The 24,251-nt window shown below is 43.9% G+C and overlaps 1 protein-coding gene across 1 annotated transcript in view; it reads right to left on the bottom strand.

The window, feature by feature from the left end:
* Positions 1-24,251, bottom strand: part of LOC309567833 (high affinity cGMP-specific 3',5'-cyclic phosphodiesterase 9A-like) — a 107,290-nt gene that overhangs the window by 19,043 nt on the left and 63,996 nt on the right. Inside the window, exons 9-15 of the mRNA XM_082273319.1 lie at positions 17,279-17,353; positions 13,770-13,856; positions 11,849-11,953; positions 9,868-9,950; positions 9,573-9,729; positions 6,748-6,861; positions 3,906-4,010 (exon numbers count right to left, since the gene is read on the bottom strand). Of these exons, the coding sequence (XP_082129445.1) occupies positions 3,906-4,010; positions 6,748-6,861; positions 9,573-9,729; positions 9,868-9,950; positions 11,849-11,953; positions 13,770-13,856; positions 17,279-17,353 (726 nt within the window). The remainder of the gene's footprint in view (positions 1-3,905; positions 4,011-6,747; positions 6,862-9,572; positions 9,730-9,867; positions 9,951-11,848; positions 11,954-13,769; positions 13,857-17,278; positions 17,354-24,251) is intronic.

Here is a 24,251-nt window from a genome sequence, read left to right as displayed (position 1 = left end):
GGCACGACTTCGGGAACGACCTGTGAAGTCGCGTGCACCGCGACTTTGGCGAGACTTGCACGGACTTCATAAAATGAATGTCTATGCAAGTCACTCCAGGTCGCCCCAAAGTAGTACAGGACCCTTTTTCTAAGTCGGAGCGACTTGTGTCGCTCCTATTAGAACCGTTCCTGTACCGAACAATGGGAGCGCGACGGACCGCGACTTGTCAGGCTGACAAGTCGTGGTCCAAGTCGGATCAGTGTGAATGGGCTCTAAGTGGTACTAACAAGGAGGAACTGGAAGAACATGCAAATAATTAGGCTAATTGGCAACAGGTCATTAACATGATTGGGTATAAAAAGGGCATCCTAGAGAGTCAGAGTGTCTCAGAAGTAAAGAATGGTAGAGATTCACCAATCTGTGAAAAGCTGCATTTAAAAATTGACAAACAATTTCTGAATAATGTTCCTCAATGTAAAATTGCAGACTTTAACCTTTTTGCTGCCAGAGCTGTTTTTGCAGGGGTTTTTTTTTGCACACGTTTAACCACTTCAATACAGGGCACTTTCACCCCCTTCCTGTCCAGGCCAATTTTCAGCTTCAGTGCTGTCACACTTTGAATGACAATTGCGCGGTCATGCAATGTTGTACCCATGTGACATTTATATCATTTTTTCTAACACAAATAGAGCTTTCTTTTAGTGGTATTTAATCATCTCTGAGTTTTTTATTTTTTACTAAAAAATAAAAAAAGAAAAAATTTTGAAAAAAAAAAAGTTTTTCTTAATTCCTGTCACTAAATTTTGTAAATAAGTAATTTTTCTCCTTCAAAAATGTACGCTGATGAGGCTGCACTGATGGACACTGATGAGGCAGCATTTATGGGCACTGATAAGGTGGCACTTTTGGGCACTGATGAGGAGGCACTAATATGCTGCACTGATAGGTGGCACTGATGAGCTATGATAGGCGGCACTGATGGGCACTGATAGGCGGCACTGATGGGCACTGACTGCCATCACTAATAGACACTGATTGAAGTCACTGGTGGGCACTGATAGGGGTCACTGATTTGTGTCACTGATGGGCATTGATTGGTGTCACTGATGCTGGTGTTTTTTCTTTATTGTAATCAGGGCACTGATAACCTGTCCTGGACACCCCTTTGAGGAGGAGCCACTGATCGGCTCTCCTCGCCACACACTCTGACAGTGTGAGGAGAGGAACGGCTCTTCCTTGGCACGTCATTGTCTCATTATCCAACTCAAATTTCCGAAGAGAATACAATAGAATAGAAAATAAAGGAATGGAATAGAAAATAATATAATTGAAAAGAAAAAAAATGGAATAGAAAATAAAAGAAAAGAAAAAAATTAAATAGAAAAAAATAAAGAACAAAAAAGAGAATAGAAAATAAAAGAATAGAGTAAAACAGAACAAAATATAGTAAAATAGAAAATAAAAGAACAGAATAAAATATAATAGCAAATAAAGGAAAATAATACAATAGAATAAAAATAGAATAGAAGACAATAGAACAAACATAACCATCTTCTGAAATTCGAATTTCAAATAGAATAAATTTGAATACAATAGAAAAGAATAGAAAAGAATAGAAAAGAATAGATTAGAACAGTGGCTGCCGGTGTATTGAGGGCGCAGGGGCGCCGCCCCCCCATCCATACGTCCGGCCCCCTAATCTGCATGCAGGGGTGCCGGACGCATGGAGCTTCATGGGTTTTTTTTTTTTTTTTTAAATCACCTGATTAGAGCCAGAGGCTCTAATAGGGTGATGCAAAGGGTGGAGTCGGGGCCACCCATTGTGTGACAATAGCAAATGAAAATTTGCTATTGTCCCACCGATCCTCCTCCTGGCCAATCAGGAAGCACGTCCGATACGCTCTTCCTGATTGGCCGCAAGGCAAACCCCATGGCATTGGCCGAGGAGGAGGCGGTAGCGGGAGGACTGGAGGAGGCGCGCCACCTGGACTGAGGAGAAGCCACGCCGGGGGACTGAGGAGAAGCCTCCCGCCGCCGCCACTGCTGCTCCAGGTAAGTAAGGGGGCACGCATGCTGATCTCTGCATTGGGGAAATGTATGCTGGTCACTGCATTGAAGGGGGCACGCACGCTGATCTCTGCATTGAAGGTGGCATGTACGCTGGTCTCTGCATTGAAGGGGGCATGTACACTGGTCTCTGCATTGAAGGGGGCATGTATGCTGGTTACTGCATTGAAGGGGGCATGTACGCTGGTCTCTGCATTGAAGGGGGCATGTACGCTGGTCACTGCATTGAAAGGGGGCATGTACGCTGGTCACTGTGCATTGAAAGGGGGCACGCTGGTCTCTCTGCATTGAAAGGGGGCACGCTGGTCTCTCTGCATTGAAAGGGGGCACGCTGGTCTCTTTGCATTGAAAGGGGGCACGCTGGTCTCTCTGCATTGAAAGGGGGCACACTATACCTTAATTACTGAAGGCCCCTTTCACACTTTTGCGACCTCAAAGTCACGCAATTTTTTACAGCGTTTTTTGCCGCAAAGCAATGCCTATTACATTTTTCTGTTTGCGCCCCCCCCCCCCCCAAAAAAAAAATTTTGAGCACCAGCCACCACTGGATTAGAATAGAATAGAAGATAAAAGAATAGAATTGACAAGAATAAAATAGAATGAAATAACATAGAATAGAAAAAAAACAATGGAATAGAATAAAGTATATATATATATATATATATATATATATATACCCATCTTCTGAAATTCAAATTAAGAATAGAATAGAAAAAAATATAATAGAAAATAAAATAATTGACTAGAATAGAAAAGAATAGATTAGAATAAACAATAGAAAAAAATAGAATCAATATAATAATATAACTCTTTTCCCAAATTCAAATTTCAAATAGAATAAATTTGAAAAGAATAGAAAAAAAATAGGAAATAGAAATATAGAATAGAAAAGATTAGAATAGAAAATAAAAGAATAGAATAAAAAAAAACAATGGAATAGAAAAATAATAGAATAAAATAGAAAGAATATAATGATTTTCCAAAATTCTGATTTCGAATAGAATAAATTTTATTTCAAATGGAATTTGATTCGAAATTTGAATATAATTTGAATATAATTCAAAGGGAACGAATTTGTAAAATTTGAATTTTGATTCAAATAAACAAAATAAATTCGGAAAACAATCTAAGGGAATTCAACTAAACTAACTAATGGAAATATCTAACCTAAACCAAACAAAACAAATTTTTTCGTTCTGCACATGTTTAAGTCCAGATGCTTAACTGGCCTGCCGGCAGTCCAGACCTTTCACCGACTGAAAATATTTGGCGCATCTTGAAATGCAAAATACGACAAAGAAGATCCAAGACTGTTGAGCAGTTAGGATTCTATATCAGGCAAGAATGGAACAAAATCCCAGCATCCACAGAGTGTTGGTAAAAGAAAAGGGGATGCTACAACATGCTAAACATGGCCCCACCCCAACTTTTTTGAGGCGTGTTTCTGCCGTCAATTTAAAAATGAATTTAAACATTTGATCTGATTTTCAAGTGTGAATAAAATTTGGGTTTATGAGATTTGCAAATCATTACATTCTGTTTTTATGTAGATTTTACACAGCGTCCCAACTTTTTTGGAATCGGGGTCCTATGACCAATGTTAGGAAAAGATGGAGTCTCTCCTGAGGCCTCTGCAATCTTTAACTTCAACTTGCAGGACCTCAGTTATTCCCACACGTCATTTCTATCTGCATAGTTTCCCTTTAAGGAGATTTGTGATTGTATCTTGTGAGAGGCAGAGACCTTGCAGGCGACCGTGCCGCGATGTGACATCCAGCTACACAGATACGGCCCAGTCCCCAATGCATGCAGAGTCCTTGGTGCAGCTTCTGCGCTCTACTGAAGATTAAACTGACCTGCATAAAGTACTCCTCCAGCAAACAGTCCACCCAGGGCTCAGCCACCTCCGATGGACGCACCTCATTGGAGATATCGCAGCATTTTATCAGCATCATCTGCAGCTAAAGGAGAGAAAAGAGTCACATGGAATGTCAGAGGGTCTCCATGAATAAATAGCTTCAACCAGAGGCATAACTAGAACCTTCAGGGCCACGGTGCAAGAAACCATGAAGGGCCCCCCGGACCCCTGGCTAGGGCGCTTCCCTTCAAGCCTAGGGCTCTTCCCACTGATCCTGGGGCCCTTTACTCTCATAGCTGGGCCCTTTATTAGGGTCCCGCAGCAGGATCCTTTCACAAGTTCTGCAGTGGGCCTCCTTCCTGCCATCTTGGGGCCTCCCCACGGTGGTGGAATGCCAGGGCCCGGTCACAAGTGTGACCTTTGTGATCCTGGAAGTTCACCCACTGGTGTCAGTAGTTTTTATTTTTTGGTATTTTAATTGTATTATTTTTTATCATTTTATTTTATTTTTTTACAATATCACTGACTATGACTCTGTCCATTCAGAAAAGGAAGGAGCTGGTAAATTACATATTTACCGACCCCTTCCTGGTTCTCTATTGTGACAAATCCCCTGCAGCGGCCGGCAGGAGAGGGGAGGGAGCACAGTCGGGGGGGGGCAGCACAGTAGGGGGGGGGGAACCAGGGGAGCACACAGGGGCCCAGAGACAGCAGAACACAAGTGAACTGGATAGGAGAAGTGGCGGGGGCAGCATTCAGAGGAACCAATCTCCTCCATTTTCCTCATGCAGCTACAGCAGGAAAAAGGAGGACAGTGATTTCTCTACATGCTGCCCCCCGCCGCCCCTCCTATCCAGGTGTACAGGGGAGCCACACAGGCCCCTTGGAGCATGGGGCCCGGTTGCAATTGCAAACCCTGCAACCCCTGTAATTACGCTCCATGATCAGGAGGAAAAAGGAGGACAGTGATTTCTCTACATGCTGCCCCCGCCGTCCCTCCTATCCAGGTGTACAGGGGAGCCGCACAGGCCCCTTGGAGCATGGGGCCCGGTTGCAATTGCAACCCCTGCAACCCCTGTAGTTACTCCCCTGATTAGTGGTTCCAAATTAATAACCACTGCAGTAGGGAACAGACACAAAAAAGATAAACTCAGCATATTTCCAAATCACTGTTCTGTTTCTTCTACGCAGCCATGATGTTGTAATTGATGCAGAATGTGGTCTGGCATTGTCATGTTGGAAAATGCAAGGTCTTCCCTGAAAGAGACGACATCTGGATGGGAACATATGTTGTTCTAGAACTTGGATATACCTTTCAGCATTGATGGTTCCTTTCCAGATGTGTAAGCTGCCCATGCCACACGCACTCATACAACCCCATACCATCGGAGATGCCGGCTTCTGAACTGAGCGCTGATAACAACTTGGGTTGTCCTTGTCCTCTTTAGTCCGGATGACATGGCGTCCCAGTTTTCCACAAAGAACTTCAAATTTTTATTCATCCGACCACAGAACAGTTTTCCACTTTGCCACAGTCCATTTTAAATGAGCCTTGGCCCAGAGAAAACGCCTGCGCTTCTGGATCATGTTTAGATATGGCTTCTTTTTTGGCCTATAGCGTTTTAGCCGGCAACGGCGAATGGCACGGTGGATTGTGTTCACCGACAATGTTTTCTGGAAGTATTCCTGAGCCCATGTTGTGATTTCCATTACAGTAGTATTCCTGTATGTGATGCAGTGCCGTCTAAGGGCCCGAAGATCACTGCCATCCAGTATGGTTTTCCGGCCTTGACCCTTACGCACAGAGATTGTTCCAGATTCTCAGAATCTTTGGATGATATTATGCACTGTAGATGATGATAACTTCAAACTCTTTGCAATTTAGAAAAGGAAGGAGAAACTCCTTTCTGATATTGCTCCACTATTTTTCGGCGCAGCATTGGGGGAACTGGTGATCCTCTGCACATCTTGACTTCTGAGAGACACTGCCACTCTGAAAGGCTCTTTTTATACCCAATCATGTTGCCAATTGACCGAATTAGTTGCAAATTGGTCCTCCAGCTGTTCCTTATATGTACATTTAACTTTTATGGTCTCTTATTGCTACCTGTCCCAACATTTTTGGAATGTGTAGCTCTCATGAAATCCAAAATGAGCCAATATTTGGCATGACATTTCAGAATGTCTCACTTTCAACATTTGATAGGTTATCTATATTATATTGTGAATAAAATATAAGTTTATGAGATTTGTAAATTAGTCCAATTCCTTTTTTACTCACAATTTGTACAGTGTCCCAACTTTTTTGGAATTGGGTTGTAATAATAGAGCCGGAAACTCCAAAATCCATGCAAATGTATTTATTTGCATACAGGGTTAGACAGTATAAAAAAGGCTAATGCGTTTCGTCAGGTAGCCTTGATCACGGCTTCCTGCCAAAACGCGTTAGACCTTTTTATACTCTCTAATCATGTAAGCAAAAAAAGCAATTTTCTTGGATTTTGGAGTTGCCGGCTCTATTATTAGGTTGAAGCAATATAAATAGTACCACTTATTTTGGAGGCACTATGACTGCCACTGGCCGTCAACATTGTAAAATAGGTAACATTATAATGTCTGTGCTATCATGCTGAAAAATGACAGAGGGCCATCATTATCATAGCACTTGATGGATTGCTGTCATTGCCCTTGGAAACCAGACCTTTTCTACTACTGCAGAGTGGGATCATGGAAACATGGAAACAGGAATCGGGTAGCTGTGGGCAACAAACGCTGCCCGAACTTTGCTTTCAAAAAACCCCAAGTTTGTAGTTGTAGACCTTGCATTAGTTCACACTCACAGTTTTCACATGTTCCTCATTGGAGAAGTCAAAGTTGGGCACAGTCTTTTTAAAAGCCTCCAGAATATCTCCATGTTTTGCCATGTCTGTTGCTAGAATCAGACGGATGATGGCCTGCCAGGAAGAGAATGGATGAGAGGTTCAAAAGGTTATCGCATTTGTATTAAACACTGATGGGGAAATTGCATATTACATATTTTCTTATTAATAAATGTGGCTCACTAATGCATTTTAAGGCTGTAACTCATAGCCAAGGAGGCCATATAAGGACATAAGCATGGCTTTCAAATCCAATATTTTTGGAAAAAATACACTTTCATGAATTAAAAAAAAAAAAAAAAAAAAAAAGTAGTTAGCCCAATTTTTTTGTATAATGTGAAAGATGATTTTACGCTGAGTAAATAGATACCTAACATGTCACGCTTTAACCACTTAAGCCCCGGAGGATTTTCCTGCTCAAAGACCAGGGCCTATTTTGCGATTCGGCACTGCGTGACTTTAACGGACAATTGCACGGTCGTGCGACGCTGTACCCAAATGAAATTGATGTCTTTTTTTTCCCCACAAACAGAGCTTTCTTTTGGTGGTATTTGATCACCTGTGCGTTTTTTTGATCATCCGCTATAAACAAAAAAAGAGTGACAATTTTGCAAAAATAACAATATTTTTCACATTTTTTATATGAAATTCCCCCCCAAAAAAATGTAAAAACAAAACAATTCTCAATGAGCGTATTTTTAACCGCTTTAAGACCGGAAGATTTTACCCCATTCCTGACCAGGCTATATTTTGCGATTCGGCACTGCGTTACTTTAACGGACAATTGCGCAGTCGTGCGACGCTGTACCCAAATTAAATTGATGTCCTTTTTTCCCCCCATAAATAGAGCTTTCTTTTGGTGGTATTTGATCACCTGTGTGATTTTTAATTTTTGAAAAAAGAGCGAAAATTTTTGAAAAAAAAAAACAATATTTTTCACATTCTGATATATAACATTCCCCAAAAAAAATTTATAAATCAAAAATTGTTAACATTTTAGGCCAATTTGTTTTGTGCTACATATTTTTGGTAAAAAAATCACAATAAGCGTATTTTGATTGGTTTGCGCAAAAGTTATTGCATTTACTAACTATGGGAAAGATTTGTCATATTATTATTGTTTATTTTTTTTTTACTAGTAATGGCGACGATCTGCGATTTTTTTTGCGGGACTGCGACATTGCGGCGGACAGATCGGACCTTTTTGACACTTTTGGGGGTACCAGTGACATTACTACAGTAATCAGTGCTATATATATGCACTGTTACTGTAATAATGACACTGGCAGGGAAGGGGTTAACTTTATTGGTGATCAAGGGGTTAAATGTGTGCCTCATGCTTACTGACGTGTGTGGGGGGAGGGGATTGTGTGACACAGACACAGATCGCAGGTTCAGCTATTCAGTAATTCTGCGGTAGGCGGTCGGCAAGTGGTTAACCACTTGCCGACCGCCTGCTGCAGTTTTAATGCGGCAAGCTGGCTCAGCTGTGCGAACCAATGTAGTACTACGTCGGTCGCACGCGTGGTTCTAGGGGGCCGCCCACACTAGGCAGCGGGGACTCCAATCCATAGGGCCGGTGGCCACAATTGCTCCCCGCTGAGAGAAAAGAACGGTCAGATGTTGTAAACACAACTGACCGTTCTTCTCTCTGAAATGATCACAGAGTTCCTGTGATCCTCCTATTTAGGAACACAGGTCTCTATGGTCATTTCAAAAGCCCCTCCCCCCCACAGTTAGTAAACACTCCCTTCCAGTGTTATTAGTACAGTAACAGTGCATATTTTTAGCACTGATTACTGTAGTAATGTCACTGGTCCCTCCAAAAGTGTCAAAAATGTCAGTTAGGGGTCCAATCTGTCCGCCGCAATGTACAATATAATATAATACAATACAATGTACAAATATACAAGTGGGCACTTTGTACCCACCTTTAATGTACAGAGAGGAAGAGGTGGAGCTCTAAGAGGAAAAGGTGAAGCCTAACGAGGAAGGAGAGTGGTTTACAGATGACAGGGCGGGACTGAAACAGGTAGGGGTGTGGCCTTGAAAGTAAAGGGATGGTCGTAGTTAAATTAGGGGGTGCACAAATGTAGTCTGGCCTAGGGCAGCACAAAACCTAAATACACCACTGCCGAGAGGGGGAGGAATCCAGCGACGTAGACCCAGGAGAGCCGCACTGCCGCAGTAGTATCCATGTGAGCGGTCGGCAAGCGGTTAAAGGGGGATCTGGGGTCTAAAAGACCCCAAATCGCTCCTTTGCACTTAAAAGCATTGAAATAGTTTGGCTGTTTTGAATGTCGTAATTTTTTCTTTATCTGGCACCTTTAAGGCTTCAGTACCCGATCAGAATTGGACTGTCTGTGCAACCTCTACAGGGTCCAGGTATCCCCTCATGCTACCAGTAGTGACACTGACCCTAGCCAAATGCAAAACTAGTGAAAAAAAAAGTCAGAAAAGATGAGTAGAGGAAAAATTTTTAGTGACCTCCATCTGTAAAACCATTCCTGTTTTGGAGGTCTTCTCATTGTTGCCCATCTAGTGCCCTTGTTGTTAATTTTATTAACACCAAAGCAGCTGAAACTGACGAACAACCCCCTCTGCTACTTTAATGACCAGATCAATATCCCAGGAGTTTAATTGACTTGATGCTATACTCTGAAAAAGTGTTCCTTTATTTTTTGTTGCAGTGTATATTAGACAATGCAAGCTGATTAAGGAAAAAAAATTAAACGTGATAGACCCCCCCCCCCCCCCCCCCATCATGCTCCTGCAGTACACATCACCTGTCGGATCTGTTTGAAGGCTTCAGGGGTCACGTTGGAGAAGATGTTATTTTCTGGTTGCGCCAGGATTTGGAACGCCACGGCGCAGTGATGGTTCTCCAGGGGCGATATATCATTATAGCGGATTGCCAGCTCCGTGTGGGCATTGATCTGGTATCTTGTGTGGGTAAGATTTACAAAACAGTTATATATATATATATATATATATATATATATATATATATATATATTTAGAGTAACTAGGATGTGTTCATATTTCTATCATCTCAGCTGGAGGGAAAGAGCTGCAACTTACGTATTGTTGTACCCGGGGTGGTCCAGATCGTGACACACAGCGGCTGTCATGAGGACTCCCAATTGTAAAAGCGTCATACGCTCCTGAATGAAGAGGGGAAATTGTGACTTTGGTGAAGGTGCAATACACACAAACAATCATGCACACTATATTGTCAAAAGTATTGGGACGCCTGCCTTTACACCAGTGTTTCTCAACCTTTTTTTATTCATGGCACCCTTTAACCACTTTAGGACCGGAGGATTTTCCTGCTTTACGTCCAGGCCACTTTTTGTGATTCGGCACTGTGCGACTTTAACTGACAATTGCGCGGTCATACAACGCCATACCCAAACGAAATTTACGTCCTTTTTTTCCCACAAACAGAGCTTTCTTTTGGCGGTATTTGATCACCTCTGCGCTTTTCATTTTTTGCGATATTAATAGAAAAAAGCGACAATTTTGAAAAAATAACAATATTTTTCTACTTTGACAGTTAAAAAATATCCAATATATTCAATTTTTGTCATATGTTTAGGCCAAAATATATTTAGCTACATATCTTTGACAAAAAAATTCTCAATGAGCGTATTTTTAACCGCTTTAAGACCGGAAGATTTTACCCCATTCATGACCAGGCCCTATTTTGCAATTCGCCACTGCGTTATTTAAACGGACAATTGCGCGGTCGTGTGACGCTGTACCCAAATTAAATGTATGTTGTTTTTTTCCCCACAAACAGAGCTTTCTTTTGGTGGTATTTGATCACCTGTGCGATTTTTACTTTTTGTGCTATATACAAAAAAAGACCGACAATTTTGAAAAAATAACAATATTTTTCACATTTTTTTATATGAAATTCCCCCCAAAAAAAATGTAAAAATCAAAATTTTTTTAAATTTTTGACCAATTTGTTTTCTGCTACCTATGTTTGGTAAAAAAAATCACAATAAGCGTGGTTTGCGCAAAAGTTATCGCAGCTACTAACTACGGGAAATTCATGTCATTTTTATTGTTTTTTTTTATTGGTTTGCGCAAAAGTTATTGCGTTTACTAACTACGGGAAAGATTTTTGTCATTTTTATTGTTTTTTTTTTTAACTAGTAATGGCGGCGATCTGCGATTTTTTTTTGCGGGACTGCGACATTGTGGCGGACAGATCGGACCCTTGACTGACATTTTTGACACTTTTGGGGGTACCAGTGACATTACTACAGTAATCAGTGCTATAAATATGCACTGTTACTGTAAAAATGACATGGGCAGGGAAGGGGTTAACTTTTATTGGTGATCAAGGGGTTAATGTATGCCTGGTGCTTACTGACGTGTGTGGGGGGAGGGGACTGTGTGACACAGACACAGATCGCAGGTTCAGCTATGCTGAATCCTGTGATCTGTCCCTGCCTGTCACTTAGGAGATCCGCCCGCTTTGTTTACACAAGTGGGCGGATCGCCACACTCGATCCCCGACGATCAGGGAAGAGCGGCGGTGATAACCGCCGCTCCTCCCCTGGCCCGACTCCCGCTGTGACTGAATACAGCGGGAGCGAGCCTCCGGCGGCGCGCGCGCGCCGCCCACAAGGGGAGGAGTCCAGCGACGTAGGTCTACGTCGCTGGACGGAATCAAGCCACTTTGCCGCAGTACCAGCTCAGTGAGCGGTCGGCAAGTGCTTAAGTGAGGCCAAGTGAGAGTTGTCCTTTTTTGTGCATATTTCAAGTTGGAGTATCCCACTAATCCCTTCTATCCAAGTTCTACCAATAAACACAAAAAAAAACAAGTCCCCTAGACTGGTCATTGGATAAGGAGTTGATGAGTGTGCAACTGACTGTGTAAAAATACTTAATCATCTGGCTGCAGGATAATCAGAGGGGGACCCAGAGATCTTCATACTCAGCAGTTCCTATGGGGGCAGTGATACATTGATATATCTCATCTACGGTTTGTTGGTGGCATGCAATCCTAATACAGTTACAAAAAAAAGAGAGAAGGTGTCTACTGGACCTTTAACTGGCAGAGGTGAATCATTCCATACATCATTTGGGTAACACAAAAGCAATGGCGGAAATTGTGAAATGGATTGCTTCTGTAGTTCTCCTGGATACATAACTGAAACAAAAACATACGCACTTATTTATATCGCATGAAGTTTTTTTTCCATTTCTTACAGGTATTTATGGAAAGCAGAAAATTAACGCTGAGCTTTACATCTTGCACATTCACCCCAGTCTCTACCCTCAAGAAGCTTATAATCGTAGGTCCCATATATCACATTCATAAATACACGTACTAGGGCCAATTTAGACAGGAGCCAATCAACCTACTAGCATAACCCACACTACTTAAAGAGGATTTCCAGTCTTAAGAAAAAAAAATTAAAAGTCAGCAACTACAAATCACTAGTGATGGGCCACTATTCCTCTTATTAAGACAAATGATGGGGGCACTATTCCTCTCATGGACACCACCGACAGGGCACTATTTCTCTCACGGACACCAATGATGTGGTACTATTCCTCTCATGGACACCAATGATGGGCCACTATTCCTCTCATGGACACCAATGATGGGCCACTATTCCTCTCATGGACACCAATGATGGGGCACTATTCCTCCCACTGACACCAATAATAGGGTACTAGTCCTCTTACTTACATAAACGATGGGGCGCTGTTCCACTAATGGGCACCAATGTTGGGGCACTATTCCTCTTACTGACACCAATAAGGGGGCACTATTCCTCCCACTGACACCAACGATGGGGCACTATTCCTCTTATGGACATCAATGATAGGGCACTTTTCCTCTCATGGACACCAATAATGGGGCACAATTCCTCTCACTGACACCAATGATGGGGCACTATTTCTCTTATGTACATCAAAAATGGGGCACTATTCCTCTCATGGACACCAATAATGGAGCACTATTACTCCCACTGACACCAATGATGGGGCACTATTTCTCTAATGGACATCAATAATGGGGCACTATTCCTCTTATGGACACCAATAATGGGGTACTATTCCTCTCACGGACACCAATAATGGGGCACTATTCCTCCCGCTAACACCAATGATGGGGCTCTTTTCCTTTTATGAACATCAATCATGGGGCACTACTCCTCTTATGGACACCAATAATGGGGCACTATTCCTCTAACGGACACCAATAATGGGGCACTATTCCTCTAACAGACACCAATAATGGGGCACTATTCCTCTCACGGACACCAATAATGGGGCTCTATTCCTCTCACGGACACCAATAATGGGGCTCTATTCCTCTCACGGACACCAATAATGGGGCTCTATTCCTCCCACTAACACTAACGATGGGGCTCTATTCCTTTTATGAACATCAATCATGGGGCACTACTCCTCTTATGGACACCAATAATGGGGCACTATTCCTCTTATGGACATCAATAATGGGGCACTATTCCTCCAGCTGACACCAAAATTGGGGTACTATTCCTCCTACTTAAATCATTGATGGGGCACTATTTCGCTAATGGGCACAAATGTTGAGGCACTATTCCGACTGACACCAATGATAGGGCACTATTTCTCTTATGGACACCAATAACGTGGCACTATTCCTTTTATGGACACTAATGATGTGGCACTATGCCTCTCACTGACACCAATAATAGGATGCTCTTTCTCTCACAGACACTATAAAGGAGGCACTATTGCTCTCACTGACATCAATGATGGGGCATTGTTCACTGCCACCGACACCAGAACATTTTCTAGTCACACTTGCCACAGTCTGGCCCCTATAAAGCCTGAAGACAGAATGCCGGCCCTTTGTTTAGAAAGTTTGGAGACCCCTGCTATACATAATCCTAATGCAAGCGGTAACTGACTGCAACTGATAAGACAACATGAATAAATAAAGGAAAACCTTTTGGGGCACCTACCAGCCAGCGTTTTAGAGTGATGGGGTTCATGTTAAACTCTCGTACGAGTCCAAGCTCATGATACATAAACTCCAGGCAGCTCAGCATCTGTGTGGACAAAACAGAGGGATTCATATGCAGGTAAATGGGTTCATTTACAACTGCTTAGGCCAATCTTTCTCAACTTTGTCACCCCTGAGTTCCTCCTCAAGCTTCATCCTAACAAGTCCTAATGGTATTGATTGTACAAAAGGTGATTTATTACTAGATGTTACTGTAAATTATAGTTTGATTTCCAAAAGGTAATCATGGAAAATGTAATTCATTACTGAGTGTTCCTGTGAATAAGATTTTAGTTACTTAAGTGGGGTACACACTATTAGAAAATCTGCCGAAAATTCCCATCCTGTGGTAAAATCCTACGATTTTCGACTAGTGTGTACACAACTTTCAGCAGCCGATGCCGACATTCTCAACGAAAAAGAAAAGGAGGGACAAACACCAAAATTTTTATCGGCCGTCCCCAGACGACCAATTTTCGTTTAATGTGTATGCGGTACATCCATGAAAAATCGGATACGAAAGACCGCGCATGATCTGAAGTTGCTGACGACCCGGAAGTCTAGGAACAAATGTCCCCAAAAAAAAAAAAAAAATCAGACGAGAAATTTCGTGAACATTTATGCACTGTCAACTAAAAACTGTAATGAACGCTGAGCAAGAGAGAGAAAAATCAGAGGATATTTCGTCCGATTTCCATCAAGTGTGTACGGGCCTTAAGAGTAGCCATAAAAAGGGTTGACAAACCCAATGGAACACCCAAAGTGGTTTAACCACTTACCGCAAACTGACGTATATATACGTTGGCAGACTTTGCGGTGTAATACCGAGATGATGCCTCTAGCTAGAGGCACCATCCCGGTACCATGGTTTACAGCCAACGGTCGGCTTTCCGTCGGTAATGACCGATGCGGCTCGGGAGCCGCTCGATCGTTACCCGGGTGAGCGGGATGGGACGTACCCCCCCCCCCCCTCCTGCCGCCTTCCGTGACTTCGCCCGGGCCTCCCGTCCCACCGGGAGATCTGAGCACCCAGCTGGCACGTCCGCCAGCTGGATGGAGTCCCGATCAAAGCCGGAAGCGGGTCTCCGATGGCGTAACCCGGAGGCGGCGTCCATAACGTCACTTCCGTGTTTCTCTGCTGCAAAAGGCAGCAAATTTAAAAAAACGGCTGTATGCAAAAATGCCGTTTTCGGAGTTTTGCATACATGGAAGTGTAATGGAGGGGTTTGGGGTCTTTTAGACCCTCGATCCCTCCATAAAGAGTACCTGTCACTGCATATTGGTGTCACAAGGGATGTTTACATTGCTTGTGACAGCAATAAAAGTGATCAGATTTTTTTTTTTTTAAAAAACCTGTAATAAAGTTAAAAAAAAAAATAAAATAAATAGGAAAAAAAATTAAATAAATTTTAGCAGCCCCCGTCACCGTTAGCTCGCGCACGAAAAAAAACATATACGGAAGTCGAGCCGTGAATTAAATCGCTGTTCAAACCACACATGTGAGGTATCGCCGCGATCGCCAGAGCGTGGGCAATAATTATAAAAAAAGAGCTACACTCTAACTTTAAACTGGTAACCGTTAAAAAAAATTTAAAGCGTCGCCTTTTGAGATTTCTATTGACCGTAGTTTGATGCCATTTCACGGGTGTGTGCAATTTTAAACCTGTTGAGTATATATTTACTCAGCGTGACATCATCTTTCCCAATATACAAAAAAAATGGGCTAACTTTACTGTTTAGTATTTTTTAAATGCAGTGAAATGTGATTTTTTGTAATTTTTAAAAAAAAATGGTGTTTTAAAGACCGCTGCGCAAATACTGCGTGACAAAAAATATTGCAATGACCGGCATTTGATTCTCCAGATTCTTTGCTAAAAAAATATATATATATAATGTTTGGGGGTTCTAAGTAGTTTTCTAGGAAAAAATACTGGTTTTAACTTGTGAACAAAAAGTGTCTGAAATAGGGCTGGGGCTTAAGTGGTTAAGGTGGATCTACTGAGGGGGAAAGGGGCTCTGTGGGTTCCCCTCAAATTCAGGACAGGGAGGACCAGCACCTGCTGCTGCTTCTGAAGTAAGCAGATAAAAGCATTTTGAAAAAAGAAGAAAAATGTTCTTGTCTCGTATTGGATCAAATTCAGTTTTAACAATGAATGTAATTCCCTTCCAAGATGACATTCACATTTGTCCATCTCGAAATCAAAGGTAAAACTCACAACATTTTTTTGCAATTGCACAAAAATTATTAGAACTTCTATAGGAAGTTTGTGTTGCCACTAATCAGTAATAAGTGATAAGTGAAACCATTCAATGGACTAATAAAGAAGGGCAGGCAGGTTTAAATGGTGATGTGGTCTGGCAGACTATAGCTATGCTTGCATGAAAATCTCAACGGGCTGTGTACCATTAACCACTTGCCGACTGCCGCACGACTATATACGGCGGCAGTCAGCCCTTCCTGGGCAAAGCAACGTACCGGTACGTCGCTCGCCCACGAGCCTCTAGGGGGCGAGCGCATGCCGCCGGAGGCGCGCTCCCACCCCCGCTCGTTCCCTGACATTCCAGCACGAGTGACCGGCGGCTCTGATGTCCGCCGGTCACTCGCAATCTCCCGCAGGAGAGGGAGAAAGACAGGCGGCTGATGTAAACAAAGCCGTCTGTCATTCTCCCTGGTGTAACTGCAGAGATCATACAATCCTGCTATGTAGGAATAGTAGGATCCTATGTCTCTGTGGTTACATCAAAAGCCACGCCCCTTGACAGTAAGAAGCACGCCCCTAGGGACACATTTAACCCCTGGATCTCTAATAAAGTTACCCCTTCCCTGCCAGTGTCATTTTTACAGTAACAGTGCATATGTATAGCACTCATTACTTTAGTAATGTCACTGGTACCCCCAAAAGTGTAGAAATTGTCAGCCAAGGGTCCGATCTGTCCGCCGCAATGTCGTAGTCCCGCAAAAAAAAAAATCGCAGATCGCCGCCATTACTCCGCCATTAAAAAAAAACAATAAAAATGACATAAATCTTTCCCGTAGTTAGTAAATGCAATAACTTTTGCGCAAAACCAATCAAAATACGCTTATTGCGATTTTTTTCCACCAAAAATATGTAGCAGAAAACAAATTGGCCTAAAATGTTAAAAATTTTTGATTTTTACATTTTTTTTTGTGTAAATTTCATATAAAAAAAAATGTGAAAAATATTGTTATTTTTTCAAAATTTTTGCTCTTTTTTTGTTTATAGCGCAAAAAGTAAAAATCACACAGGTGATCAAATAGCACCAAAAGAAAGCTGTGTTTGTGGGGAAAAAAAGGACGTCAATTTTATTTGGGTACAGCATCGCACGACTGCGCAATTGTCCGTTAAAATCACACAGTGCCGAATCGCAAAATAGGCCCTGGTCTTTGAGCAGCCAAATCCTCTGGGGCTTAAGTGGTTAATGTGTACATTCGTATATAAAACACACCTCGTTGTATTCCCAGTGCCAGACATCAAAGGTGGGCTTCTTCAGGGCATCAATGGTCTCCGATGATAGCGTGTACTGTGGAATTAAGTCATAAGTAAGACCTTAAATATAAACTAAAACTAATCAGTGCAAACAATTCTAAGTAAATAGTAATTGCAGCGGAACAATCAAGGCCAAATACACAACAACTCCAAATAAGCTAATAAATTAAAATAGAATGTGGTGGGTAGGAAAGTGCGCTGATTCAATATAGGGTGTGCTGCTACCTTAGAGTGTATGTTGTAGAATAGGTAAAGAAATCAGGTGCGCTGCCCTAGTGCATATGTGCAACATACAAAATGATGTAAACAAATAAACCAAAAATGCAATAATAATGCAAAAAAATGAAAACGTATGCAAATCGTGTAAAACAAAAAATGTCCAGAAGGTGACTAGTGATACACCAATGTGCAATAAACGTCCATATTATAAGTCCATAAATAGAGATGTATAGAACTGTTCGCCGGCGAACAGTTCCCGGCGAACTTAGCATGTTCGCGTTCGCCGCTGCCGGCGAACATATGCGATGTTCGGTCCGCCCCCCATAAGACATCATTGAGGCAAACTTTGACCCTGAACTTTACAGTCAGCAGACACATTTCCAGCCAATCAGCGTACCTCCCTCCCACACCCTCCCACCTCCTATAAATAAGCAAGGGCAGCATCCATCTTAGATCATTCTGAAGCAGTGTGTGTAGTGAGAATAGGGAGAGAGCTGCTGCTGCTGCTGCTGCTGTTAAGCTAGGGACAGTTAGTCAGTGTTCCTGGTCTTGCAGTGTTCTTGGTCCACTACTGCTGTAATATCAGCACCCCAAAAAGCCCTTCTAAGGGCTGGTATTTGTGTTTTTTTTTTTTTTATATATATATATATATATATATACCTAGCGTCCCCAAAAGCCCTTTTAAGGGCTGGTAATTGAGTTGTTTCTTCATATATATATATATATATATCTATATCTATCTAGTGTCCCCAAAAGCCCTTTTAAGGGCTGGTAATTGAGGATTTTTTTATTTTTATATATATACATATATATATATATATAGTGTCCCCAAAAGCCCTTTCAAGGGCTGGTAAGGTAATAGATTTTTTTCTTTATATATATATATATATATATATCTATTGTACACTGCAGTTGCCTGCCCGCTGTGTGTGAGAGGCCACAGACCTACCACAGACTGTACTGTGTGCACACCACACTCATTTCGGGTGGCACAGGCACAGTACCTGGCATTTTAAAAAATATTTTTTTTTTCTCTGTCATAATTGCAGTGAGTGCTGTGTCAGGTCCACAGAGTGCACTGTACCCACTGCAGTGCACTGCCCACCACTGATATATATACGTTGGCACAGCATCTTGTTGCAATAAATTGAAAAAAAAAATATTTTTTATTATTGCAGTTGCCTGGGCTGCCAGTGACTGTCAGGTCCACAGAGTGTACTGTGCCCACTGCAGTGCCACTGTGTGCCCACCCACCACTGATATATAAGGTGGCACAGCAGCTTGCAAAGTAAAAAAAATATATATATTTTTTTAAATTGCAGTTGCCTGGGTGCCAGTGACTGCTGTCAGGTCCACAGAGAGTGTACTGTGCCACTGCCCACCCACCACTGATATATAAGGTGGCACAGCAGCTTGCAAAGTAAAAAAAATATATATATTTTTTTAAATTGCAGTTGCCTGGGTGCCAGTGACTGCTGTCAGGTCCACAGAGAGTGTACTGTGCCACTGCCCACCCACCCACCACTGATATATAAGGTGGCACAGCAGCTTGCAAAGTAAAAAATATATATATATTTTTTTAAATTGCAGTTGCCTGGGTGCCAGTGACTGCTGTCAGGTCCACAGAGAGTGTACTGTGCCACTGCCCACCCACCACTGATATATAAGGTGGCACAGCAGCTTGCAAAGTAAAAAAATATATATATATTTTTTAAATTGCAGTTGTCTGGGTGCCAGTGACTGCTGTCAGGTCCACAGAGAGTGTACTGTGCCACTGCCCACCCACCACTGATATATAAGGTGGCACAGCAGCTTGCAAAGTAAAAAAAAATATATATATTTTTTAAATTGCAGTTGCCTGGGTGCCAGTGACTGCTGTCAGGTCCACAGAGAGTGTACTGTGCCACTGCCCACCCACCACTGATATATAAGGTGGCACAGCAGCTTGCACTCATAGTACAACAGTAACAACACATTAAAATAAAAATGACAGGCAGAGGCAGGCCACCCCGCAAGGGCCGTCGTGGTCGTGGTGCTGTGATTTCCTTAGGCTCTAGAATAATGCCCAGTGTTCAGAGGCCACCACAGCCCCTGAACTCAAAAAATTCTGAGGCCATAGTTGACTGGCTTACACAGGACACCCAATCGTCTACAGCTTCCGCTCGGAACCTTAATGCACCATCCTCCTCCAGCTCAGCTTCGGGCACCTCTCAATTTACCACTCGCCAGCCCGCCGGCACCACCACCAACACTAGCACCACAGCCGCTTCACTTGATCCGTCAGAGGAGTTATTTTCACATCAGTTTGAAGAAATAAGTGATGCGCAACTATTAGTGCCAGAGGATGTAGATAACGGGGATATGTCTCAGTCAGGCAGCATTATACACATGGACGTACATTGTGATGATGATGATGTTGTACCTGCTGCTGCTGCCTTTGCTGAGTTGTCAAGTGAAGCGGCTGATGATGACGATGTGTCTGTGGATGTCACCTGGGTGCCTGCTCGAAGAGCAGAAGAAGAGGGGGAAAGTTCAGATGGGGAGACAGAGAGGAGGAGGAGACGAGTTGGAAGCAGGGGGAGGAGGTCATCGCAAGGAGCTAGTGGCGCAGTCAGACAGCATGTAGATTCGGCACCCGGGGTCAGCCAGACAGCACGCCAATCAACGCAAGCTGTTGCCACCACCAGAATGCCGTCCTTGCAAAGCTCAGCAGTGTGGCATTTTTTTTGTGTGTCTGCCTCTGATATCAGCGATGCCATTTGTAACCTGTGCCAAAAGAAACTGAGTCGTGGGAAGTCCAACACCCACCTAGGTACAACTGCTTTGCGAAGGCACATGATCTCACATCACAAACGCCTATGGGATCAACACATGAGTAAAAGCAGCACACAAACTGAAAGCCACCATCCTCCTCCTGGTCCAGCATCTTCAGCCACGTCAACCACTGCTGTCCTCCATGCCCCCTATCAACAACCCGCCCCTCCGCCTCTCACCTTCAGCAGTTCCTGCTCGTCACCTGCCCACAGTCAGGTGTCTGTGAAGGAAATGTTTGAGCGCAAAAAGCCAATCTCGCAGAGTCACCCCCTTGCCCGGCGTCTGACAGCTGGCTTGTCGGAACTCTTAGCCCGCCAGCTTTTACCATACAAGCTGGTGGAGTCTGAGGCCTTCAAAAAATTTGTCGCTATTGGGACACCGCAGTGGAAGGTACCCGGCCGAAATTATTTTTCACAAAAGGCAATCCCCAACCTGTACTCTATTGTGGAAAAAGAAATCATGTCACGTCTGGCACACAGTGTTGGGGCAAGGGTCCATCTGACCACTGATAGCTGGTCTGCAAAGCACGGTCAGGGCAGGTATATAACGTACACTGCGCATTGGGTAAACCTGCTGGCGGCTGCCAAGCATGGAATGCGTGGCTCTGCTGCAGAGGAGTTGGTGACACCGCCACGACTTGCAGGCAGGCCTGCTGCCACCTCCTCTACTCCTCCTACTCCATCCTCTTTGCTAACCTCCTCGGCTGAGTCCTCTTCTGCTGTTGCGTCTTGCTCCACACCAACTGCACCCCCCCAGCTCCCCAGGGGCTATTCCACATGCCGGATACGACAGTGTCACGCTGTCTTGGGGTTGACTTGCCTGAAAGCAGAGAGTCACACCGGACCAGCACTACTGTCCGCCCTGAATGCACAGGTGGATCAGTGGCTGACCCCGCACCAACTGGAGATCGGCAAAGTGGTGTGTGACAACGGGAGCAATTTGTTGGCGGCATTGAATTTGGGCAAGTTGACACATGTGCCGTGCATGGCACATGTGTTGAATCTGATTGTGCAACGTTTTGTGCAGAAGTACCCAGGCTTACAGGACGTCCTCAAGCAGGCCAGGAAGGTGTGTGGCCATTTCAGGCGTTCCTACACGGCCATGGCGCACTTTGCAGATATTCAGCGGCGAAACAACATGCCAGTGAGGCGCTTGATTTGCGACAGCCCGACACGTTGGAATTCAACACTGCTAATGTTCGACCGCCTGCTCCAACAAGAAAAAGCGGTCAACGAGTATTTGTATGACCGGGGTGCTAGGACAGCCTCTGCGGAGCTGGGTATTTTTTTGCCACGCTACTGGACGCTCATGCGCAATGCCTGTAGGCTCATGCGTCCTTTTGAGGAGGTGACAAACCTAGTGAGTCGCACTGAAGGCACCATCAGCGACATCATCCCATATGTTTTTTTCCTGGAGCGTGCCCTGCGAAGAGTGCTGGATCAGGCCGTAGATGAGCGTGAAGAGGAAGAGGAAGAGTTGTGGTCACCATCACCACCACCAGAAACAGCCTTACCATCGATTGCTGGACCTGCGGCAACACTGGAAGAGGAGTGTGAGGAAGAGGAGTCAGAGGAGGAATGTGGCTTTGAGGAGGAGGAACACCAACCACAGCAGGCATCCCAGGGTGCTCGTTGTCACCTATCTGGTACCCGTGGTGTTGTACGTGGCTGGGGGGAAGAACACACCTTCAATGACATCAGTGAGGACGAGGAATTGGACATGAGTAGCTCGGCATCCAACCTTGTCCAAATGGGGTCTTTCATGCTGTCATGCCTGTTGAGAGACCCTCGTATAAAAAGGCTGAAGGAGAACGACCTGTACTGGGTGGCCACGCTACTAGACCCCCGGTATAAGCAGAAAGTCTGTGACATGTTACCCAATTACCGGCAGTCGCAAAGGATGCAGCAGCTACAAAATAAGTTAAAAACTATGCTCTACACAGCGTATAAGGGTGATGTCACAGCACAACGGGAATCCAACAGGGGAAGAGGTGAAAGTAATCCTCCTCCTACCACCACAACCACGCCGGCAAGGACAGGACGCTTTACAGACGTCTTGTTGATGGAGGACATGCGGAGCTTTTTTAGTCCTATGCATCGCCACAGCCCTTCGGGGTCCACCCTCAGAGAACGACTCGACCGACAGGTAGCAGACTACCTTGCCTTAACTGCAGATATCGACACTCTGAGGAGCGATGAACCCCTTGACTACTGGGTGTGCAGGCTTGACCTGTGGCCTGAGCTATCCCAGTTTGCCATTGAACTTCTGGCCTGCCCCGCTTCAAGTGTGCTGTCAGAAAGGACCTTCAGCGCAGCAGGAGGTATTGTCACTGAGAAGAGAAGTCGCCTAGGTCAAAAAAGTCTTGATTACCTCACGTTTATTAAGATGAATGAGGCATGGATCCCGAAGGGACTGACAGTGGGGGATGCATTTGACTAAAAAAGGCCTGGTGATGACTGAGATGCCTTGGCCTAAAAATGGTCCACACGCTGCTGTATATAATCATTCTCTGCATGCCGGATGACTTACGTGACGTCTCCGCCACCAACTACGGTTCAAGCAGCAATGTTTTAGTGCACTTTCTGCCTTAAAACCTCAATTTTTCAGGCCGCTGCTACAGCAGCGGCTGCAACAATACCTACTTTTTCATGCATGTGTACATGCCTAATTTTTCTGGCCTCTGGTGCTACACTGTGGCTGCAAAAAAACAAAAAACAAAAAAAAAGGCACATACATGTGTCAATTCCCCTTCGTGATCGTTACCTTGTCGTGGTGAAGGGGCTTGCGTATCACAATGAAGCGATCACCTCTAGGATTGTGTTGGCACACCCCAGATGATAAGGTCGTTGCTTCATTGTGTACAGACCAAAAGCGATCCGCAGGATAATTTTTCATAAAAAAAAACATTCATTTTCTTTCATTCTTTCTGCGGAGCTGGGTATTTTTTGGCCGCGTTACTGAATGCTCATGAACAATGGCTGTAGGCTCATGCGTCCTTTTGCGGAGATGACAACCCTGGTGGTCAGTCGAACCCAAGGCAACATCATCGACCTCATCCCATATGCGTTTTTTCTGGAGCGTGCCCTGCGAAGAGTACTGGATCAGGCTGTAGATGAGCATGAAGAGGAAGAGTTGTGGTCCTCATCACCACCAGAAGCAGCCTTGTTGTTGTCAATTGCTGGACCTGTGGCAACGCAGAGAGAGGAGTCTGAAGAAGAGAAGTCAGAGGAGGAAGGTGGCTTTGAGGAGGTGGAATACCAGCCACAGCAGGCGTCCCAGGGGGCTTGTTCTCACCTTTCGGGGACCCTTGGTGTTGTATGTGGCTGGGTGGAGGAAGAGACCTTCAATGATGTCAGTGAGGACAAGGAACGGGACATGGCTAGCTTGGTATCCAACCTTGTGCAAATTGGGAGTTTGCGGTTGTGCAAATGGACTGACTGACTGTTAAACGGGGAGTTTGGTCTGTCAGAGTTTGGTCTGTCACTGTGAAGCGGGCAACGGGCGTAACCCTTACACTACTTGACCGATAAAACATCATACCTGATCGTATTCACACACTGGATGTTTTAGTGCTGGTTTACACTGCCGCTACCACTAAAGTAGCGTCGCTTCCAGTGCGACTTTGGCGCGACTTAGCGCGACTTTGGCGCGACCTCATCGCGAGGTGACTTTTTATTTGGCCAATCACAATATCATGTTTTGTTACCGTCACCTAATTTCCTTTTCCTGTTTTTTGTTTTACATATTTCCCCATGTGTGCAGTGTTGTCTGTGTCATAGCTCAACTGATAGGCATGTTTGCCTTGGCATATCATATTTCAGCTTGCCAGAAAGAAAAAAAGACAGCTGGAAAGACACTGCATTAGTTTTCTACTAAAAATCATAAGAAAAATGCTGTTT

The sequence above is a fragment of the Pelophylax lessonae genome, assembly GCF_965119305.1.
Source record: "Pelophylax lessonae genome assembly, chromosome: 12".
Lineage (NCBI taxonomy): Eukaryota > Metazoa > Chordata > Amphibia > Anura > Ranidae > Pelophylax > Pelophylax lessonae.
The sequence above is the reverse complement of the archived record's forward strand: the minus strand, read 5'-3'. Positions and strand labels throughout refer to the sequence as shown.